Raw genomic sequence first — 8,669 nt, forward strand, 5'->3', positions numbered from 1 at the left:
ATTTATCAGGGGTTGCTCCCCTTTCAAGAATAAAATAAAACTGTGAAAGAAGACGATTTTTTTAACTGAAAGTCTACCACGTCCCCTTAATCATGTTATTTAAATAAAACAAATATTCAATTTGAATTCTAACTTCTTCCTATTTAATTATTTAACACTGTTTTATAATTATATAAATAAAAAACGTAGCTCAAAGTCATACTGCTGCACAAATCGCCGCGAATTGACTAAAAAAAATCAACAGATTGCCGAAATAATATTTGATTATTGAATATAAGCACCTGAACCTTTATATTTAATGGTTTACAAGTGATTGCAATACGTTTTATATGCAATTACAGACTGCCGTACGTGGTGAAGAATTTGTCATTCATTTTTACACCCTTATTTAATAATAACGGATGTCGGCCGTGAACACTTGAAAACGTGATCTTAATATGTTAAATTAAATTTAAGATGTAACTATTTTTAAATATTGTAAATGAATGCATTATCATTTATCTTTTTATGTTACCTATATAAATTGCATTTGAGTAAATTTGAGGCAGGGAAAAAAATATATAGATATAACTCTGTCTTTTATCGTTTTCCGTTTATTGTCATGACATTGTCCGTTAACTTTATTTTTGCCAGACTCATGCGTTTGACTTTCCATCTTTATTTTTTAATGTGTCTATAATTCGAGAGCCTTTTGTAAAAAAAACTACATACCAGAAGCCTTCGTTAAAAAATAAAGTTTGAATATTATAGCAGAAAAAGGCTTATAAATTCATTCAAATTTATATTTGAAATAGGATAAATAATCAAGAAAATGTTTATAAATACGTCAGACACTGTACTTAAAGTACATTTAAAGACCAGGTTACATATATATTACATGCATACAGCATAATAAAGCTGGTTTAATTTGAATGACTATCCATTAGGGACATTTTTCGACGATAATTAATCAAATCTGACAAGTTTAATTAAAAACGGAAAATAATTCTTCGCCCGTAAACGATTTAAAGTTACCGTACCCTCTTTATTTTTGTTGCATTCATGTCGCATGTGTGTCGGCAGTGTCAGCGCTTCTAATAGCTAACTTATTTTACACAAAATCGTTGACATGGTAGAAGGAAACTATAGTACAATATAAGCTGAGCTGGAAATTGCAATTGGTGAGTAGAAATGAATATTTTAATACATGTCTATCAGAATAATCATTGATCATGGATCATCACCCAAGAGTTTGAAGGAAAAATGTTCACATTTGTTAAATTTGTGCATACAGGTATGAATCGACGTTCCAATACTCCACACTCTTGGATAGTAGCCTGTTCAAAGGCAAAGTAAGAATTTGGGCTTGTTAAAAAATTGTTCCTGTGATTGGACCCCCCCCCCCTTTTTCATGTTTTTTGAAAGATCAATGCATGATTTAAAAAGTTACATATAAACTAGTATGGTTTAAACCCCCTTTTAAAAATGGCTGGATCCACCCCTGTTTATTGCCTAACATGCATTGACATGTGGGGTATTCACAATGGTATGGTTGTGCGGGATGGCCTATACAACAGTTACAAGACCTAAACCCCTGATCGAGTAATCCTACATATTGTATGTTAATGTATTGATAACTGTCACGTCCTAAATTTGCATGAAATATTTGTCATTTTTTTTATTAACCAATAACCAACCAATCTTCACATGTTACGATGTAGTCCGAGACAAGCTTGTCTGGCAAAACAGTCGTTTGGACGTCAGAGTAATCTCGGACTAGTTACGACGATGATATACCTATTTATATAGCCACTGGTGGGTGATGTACAATAATTATAATTTGTCACATATGTGTTATGAATACCTTCAACATGTTCAAGGCTTGGGTTTGTATATATGCAATAACCTCAAAATTGCCCGGGGCAAAAAAAAGAGTATATTGATATTGTGCCCTGACATGCCTGATTCCAAATGATGAGACGGCATTGCGTCCTTGACAACAATTTTTAACACTTTTCATCTTTTGTGATAAGAAATTTAAGATTTTACCGAGTATTATTCATTATTTTGTTATAAATGATTTGTTATGCTCTAAATTTTGTAGAACTTAAATATATGTTATAACAAGAAAAAGAAATTATGTTGAAATTTTTATTTTTATCTTTTGTATATTATTCACTGTCATGACTGTCATGACTAAATAAAAATTAGATCCCACGCATGTGCGGCATAGTTAAATAAGTGCCCGACACGTTATCATCAGTATGTTGATGGATTATAAAGAAGAAGAAGAAGAATCTTATAAATACTGTTTGCTTTGTCACCATGTCACGTTGGTAGTAATATTCAACAAATTCTATTTTAAAATAAAAAAGTATTATAAATTGATCACAACAAGTATAGTGCTATAGCCTCTATTAGACAGTAACCCTTCAATGAAGTATACACCTAAGAAAACATTGATGTAGAAAGAGAGAACATTTTGTTTTAGAAATAGAACCTCAAAAAAGGGTTTTATTCTTCTTCTCATAAGGGACTTATCAATTAAATTGTATAAGTCATAAATTCATTTCTTTACATCATTAAACTTTGTTGTCAAGCAAATTATGATTGCTAGTTTTTCTTGTAGATAAATACAAGTTTATATATAATAAATACTTTATTCTTAATGTATATTTTTTTTGTAGATAAGATATCACATTGGTTTGAGCATGATTCCCAGCCAGATTATGAAGCGGCATATATCATGTATATCAATGTATATATACAGTGTTCTCCCCAGGCCGATATGACGCTGCGGCCCCGCAGCGCCTTCAAACTATTTTCGTAATTCCCGCAGCGCCTTAATTGGCCGCTGTCCCTTAGTATCTGATCCCGCAGCGTGTTAATTTTCACATTTTCTATGTAAATGTTGGTTAAAATTGTAAAGTTGCTGATCACCGCTGAGCGGTCGGTCAGTGTTGCGCAATAAATGATAATTAGTTTTACCTGAGACACCCTTATCAGACCATGTTATCAGATTATAGCGTTAATGTTCATCAAGAAGATAGATATTTTGAAAGGAATATTAAAGTTTCTAAAAACTTCAGTGTAAAAAACGAAGAAATAGATCGCAAAAGCATTGTATTTACGCATGGTCTTTGTGATCACTTGAACACGTATATAACGAATTTTTTCATTGGTCGAGAAGAAGAATCTATTTAAACATGACCAATGAACGTGTTGAATACACGTGATAAATTTGAATACACATTTCTAAATATATTTACGATGAAAATTATGAATGGAGTATTTTTACGTGGAAAAAATAAAATAAACTTTGATAAAAGATAACGAGAAGTGATTTATTTAATAGAAATTGAAAAAAATGTTGCTTTCAAGGTTATTTCGTCTGAAATTGATGAATATTTCATAAATAATTTTTTTATAGAACATCGATCGTAAATATGTTCGTCGGGATATATGTGACAATCAACACGAGTACGGAATCGCCCAGCTTCTGTATAATGTCACTAGTAAATAATGTCAATGGTTTTAACTTTGTCAAATTTGTCAAGTTGCGTTTATATCTACATGCCAAAGATAGGTTTTGACAATAATACACACGGAAGCGTAATGTCAAACTACGGAAACTGGTCAGCTGTTCATTAAAATATTTTTCTTTTAAAAAGTTGTATTCCAAAAAAACTTAACCATAGTCAATTTTGATTTTAAATGAACATGATATCTACTAATAAGAAAGGGGTTAAGAGAAAGGCAGATGATGGAATTAGAAGTTTTTTCAGACCAGTTACTTCTAATGAAAAGGAGAATACACCTCCGTCTACATCGTCAGTAGTATATATAGCAGAGGCTATTGCTTCTCCGAATCCAAAGCGGGCTAAAGTTTCAGCAATAGATAACAACAAGCACCGTATTTCTGGCTTCAATGACAAGTGGCTGACTGAATTCTCGTGGCTTAGGAATGTTGAAGGGGGTAAGGAATATTTTATAAATTTTATTTCATAAAAGATTATTGTTAACTCATTTGCAGAAATCGTTCATCAATATAAAAAAAATATAGTTGAGGATGAATCTCGTTCGTGTCAGTATTTTAATGAGTCTCAGTATAATTATAAACTATATTTTTAATTTTTTAAATACATTTAACTTGATCATGTATATTACAGAGACATATACGTCTCTGTGTATAATAATGAAATTAAACAACCGGAATCAAAATTTTATTAATTCTTTTTTAAAAGGGATGAAATGTAACTTGTGTACAAAACATCAAAGGAGACCCAAAAAGTGTGTACCAGGGAAAGCTGCATGGGTTGACTTGCCTTGCTCATGGATGGTACGTGAAAGCATTCTTAGACATGGGCGCAGTGAGACACATAAAGAGGCTGTTGCTTTTGAAGGGGCAAGAGTTCTAGCTAACACCAGTCTTGCCACAGCAGTTGAGAAGGAAGTTACATTAAATGAGATGGCAATGGAATCAGCAATGAAGTGCTTGTATTGGCTGTGCAAAAGGGAACTTCCACACACAACCAACTATGTTCCTTTGATGAACCTTTGTAAGTTTGATTTTCAGTACTTATAATAATGCTCAGTTCAAATACAATATTATTTCAAGATTATTATTTCAAGAAAAATATTTTGAATGAATTATTGTGCTGTGCTAGGCCTAAACATCTAAATTATAAAAAAATCTTTTGACAGGCAAAGACCTTGGTGTTGATGTTCTGAATGCCTTGATGGTTGGAGAGAATGCAAAATACACCTCTGAAAGATTCATCCAGGAAGCTTTGCTGTCATTTAAATATGTTGTACAGACTCCACTTATCTGTGACCTGAAAAATTCTCCCTTCTATACTGTGATGGTTGATGAAACTACTGATGTAGCTGTTAAGAAGGAGTTGATTCTCTATGTGAGGTAAGAAAATCATTAAAATTTAGACAGTTACTTATGATTTTTTTATTTTAATTCCTAAACTACTTACATGACTAACTTTTTCAGTCACTTCTTTTATTGAAATACTTCATATTTGTTTTTTTGTTACAGATTTCTAAAAAATGGCAAAAGTTCAACTCATTTTCTAAAAATGATTGAACTTTTTGATGGGAAAGCAGCAACTATCAAAAGTGCCATAGTCCAAACTCTGGAGGAGATTGACGTGCCATTGGAGAAGATGTGTGCATTAGGAAGTGATGGGGCATCTGTCATGCTTGGTAGAAAAGGAGGTGTTGCAGCATTGCTGAAGGAGTCTGTTCCAACCTTGATTGCAAACCACTGTGTTGCCCATAGGTTGGCTTTAGCAAGCTCACAAGCTGCTGCTGCTGTCCCTTACCTGAAGAAGTTTAAGGCTATTGTGGAACAGCTGTACAGGTTCTACCAGTACAGTGCAGTCAGAATGGCAGCACTTCATCACATTCAGGTAAGAACATCTTAATATGACTAAAATATTATATTAATGTTTGTGTGGTTGTTAGTTAAAACACTTAAAAATCATTAATTGGAAATGCAAGTATTGATATTTATTGTATGCTCATTATTTTAGGAAATTCTCCAGGAGCCAGTTATAAAAATTACAGAGGCAAAAGATGTAAGGTGGCTTTCCCATGACAAAGCTGTCCAATCTATAAGGAGATGCTTTCCTTCAATCATTACAAGTTTGGAGAGAGAAGCCAAGGAGAGAGGAGATGCCCAGGCACTAGGCTTGGCCACATTTGTACAGAAGTTTGACTTCATTGCAACCTTGTACATGATGTGTGATTTGCTGCCACCACTATCACAACTGTCAAAAGCCTTGCAGGTAATATTATTTTACAAATACCTAATTCATAATTCAGTTAATTGTTATAATATCTGCACTGTCAAGATTCAAATAGTTAAATAATCTAAATTTAATTTAATTTAATTAAATACAAGATTTGTTTTACAGAGAAAAGATGCAGACTACACAGTAGTAAGACCTCTTGTGACTGGAACTATAAAGACCATCCAATCATTTAAAGAAAGGCATGGGGAAAATTATGCTTCAGTGAGGAAAGTGATAGATGATTTGATTAAAGAAAACTTCAAAGTCAAGAGTCCAACAGAGGAGGAATTTGATAAATTTGAAAGACAGGTAATTCATAAGTACATGTATATGACATTACAATAATTTGGATTTGTAAATTGAATATGTATGTTCTATAAAATTCTTCACAATGTAAACATTTCCAAAATACATTTTAGGTCTACTTTCCATACATTGACCATGTGGTGGAGAATTTAGAGAAGAGGTTTCCAGATTTACCTTTGTTGGAAAGCTTTTCTGTGTTTGACCCCAACAGTGTTCCAGAAGATCCAGAAGAAGCTGATGGTTATGGCAGGGAGCAAATAGGGGTAAATAACTTTATACATGTAGTTTCTTTTTGTAATATAACAAAGTGTAACAACTAAAAGTTTTTTTGGCTCTTTATTATTTTATTCCATTTATATATTTTATTTTTTCAAAATGAATATATATATATCTTTTTCAGATCCTTTCTGACCACTTTAAATTGGATCTGGTGCCATTAAGCCAGGAGTGGAGGCTACTAAAAAATACAATTAATACTGATGACAGCCTCAAGTCTCTATCTGCAAGTTTGATCATGCAGCAATTGGCTGGCAAGTTATCAGCAGGTTTTCCTCTGTTGTCCAGCCTATCAGCTGTTGGCTTATTATTGCCTACATCTACTGCAGGTAAATACATATATCCTAAATAAAATCTTTTACATCATAACATGAATATGCATTATCTTTTCATTTATCATACTATTTATTTAAGTTGCAAGTTGAAATATAAAAATTCAGGCATTAATTTATTTATGTTTTAGATTGTGAAAGGGGATTTTCAACCCTAAAGAGGATCAAGACAGAGTTGAGGAACAGGCTATCAAATAAGATAACCAACTGTCTTGTTACCATATCACTAGAAGGAGAAGAGAGTACAGAGATAGATATTTCTGATGCTGTTCAGCACTGGAAGACCCAAAAAAGCAGGAGGATCTTTTCTTGAACTTTATTTACTTTTTATTGACTGAAATCAATTCATTTCATACATGTATATATTCTTTTAATTTATAAATACTATGCATTATTAAAACACATGTCACAAAGCTTTATAATTCATATTGCATGCCATGATTCATGACTGATGGCTTTCGTGTCACAATAGTTCACCCAAAAAAAGAGTTACGCGCCCTTGAATTTTGCGCCTTCAAAAATTTCTGGGGAGAACACTGATATAGGAAATATATAGTGTCACTAAGTTACTCTCATATGGTACCTCATTTGTACCTGTAGCTATAAATTGTGAAATGGTGGATTCATTCATAATTTTGTGTTACTTATTGGTTTGGAAATAACGTTGATAGAGCTAACAGCATTATGTCATGATGTACAGTTGATGGGATGATCTGATTGGACAAAAAGAGAATTGTGAATTGAATAAATAGCAAACTTACAATTCATAGAAAAAATGTAGGAAATACAATGTACTACATTACTTGGTGACAGAGCATACCTTTGATATATATATATATATATATATATATATATATATATATATGAGACAATATCTGAAAAAGTCTAATTTCCATGTCCCGCACTTCACCAGCAATTATTTTTTTATTCAACCATCTTTTTTGAAAATTTTAAGTTTCAGTATAAACTAAATTATATAATGCACCATGGCCTGCCAATTAAACACTCATTCTTATATTTCTTCCAATAAAATATTGTAATTTAAATGTTCAACCCCCCCTAAAATCATGTTGTCCCCTGTGTTTTTTTGAAAACTAAATCATTCAAATAATATCCAAATTAATTAAACAGGCGTCCGATTCTCACATATATGATATATTATATAATAAACTTGCCCCTAATTTGTCTTTTTATATTATAACTATAGCATGTAATAAAATTTTGCAAATTTTAAGAGAAAAAAAATTTGTCCCCAGAGGTGATTTCCCTCCTGTTACCACTGGGTTTTTTTTACCTGTGGAAACGTTTACAAGACCAAGAGTTATTTTCCCATTATGTATTGTGAAGATCATCATTTCCTGAATGCATTTGTACAAAGAAATAGTTGGAAAGGCGGCCAGGTTTGAACATTCAAGCCCATCCAAGGTAAGAACTTATAGAAAAATACTTATTGGTGTTCTATCCTGTTACAGCCTTTTCTTACACTTTCTGAGAATATTTTTAAGTGTGCACCACAGCATTAAGTGTGTTTTTATATCATCTTTTTAAAAGTTATATGTCACAGGAAATACATTTACATTTAATGTGATAAAAAGGACAAAAACTATCGCGTAATTCCTTTCTGTTACGTTCTGTCATGTTACCTGATAAAAAGTAACAGCATAACCATCATCAGTAACAGGAAGGATGTTCAAGACAATTTCACTGAAGAATCGAAAAGTTAATCTACTATATGCCAACCATTTTATTTAATATAAGTTATCACCACCATATTAAATAAATTTCTAAATAATATACAGTATATTTAATAAAAAAAATAGGTTTTTTGCTTTTGATAACAGCAGAGAAAATTGTGCAATTCTAGTTTAGTAGATAGTAACAGAAAGGAATTTATTTTAGAATTTTTCCTTACCTAGGCAGATTTTTCATCTTGCAAATACAGTTTCAAAGGATAAATGACATTGTTTGCTGT

The 8,669-nt window shown here is 32.1% G+C and overlaps 1 protein-coding gene across 1 annotated transcript; it reads left to right on the forward strand.

Annotated features, from left to right (window-relative positions):
- The first annotated feature begins 2,750 nt into the window (after positions 1–2,750).
- LOC143079883 (zinc finger protein 862-like) lies at positions 2,751–7,234 on the forward strand. Its single transcript, XM_076255508.1, has 9 exons — positions 2,751–3,955; positions 4,224–4,538; positions 4,684–4,897; positions 5,027–5,399; positions 5,523–5,777; positions 5,907–6,092; positions 6,203–6,352; positions 6,490–6,694; positions 6,829–7,234. Exons 1-9 carry the CDS (start codon positions 3,694–3,696, stop codon positions 7,008–7,010), a joined length of 2,142 nt encoding a protein of 713 aa, XP_076111623.1. The 5' UTR covers positions 2,751–3,693; the 3' UTR covers positions 7,011–7,234.
- The last annotated feature ends 1,435 nt before the right edge of the window (positions 7,235–8,669 follow it).

This window comes from Mytilus galloprovincialis, chromosome 6 (genome assembly GCF_965363235.1).
Source record: "Mytilus galloprovincialis chromosome 6, xbMytGall1.hap1.1, whole genome shotgun sequence".
Lineage (NCBI taxonomy): Eukaryota > Metazoa > Mollusca > Bivalvia > Mytilida > Mytilidae > Mytilus > Mytilus galloprovincialis.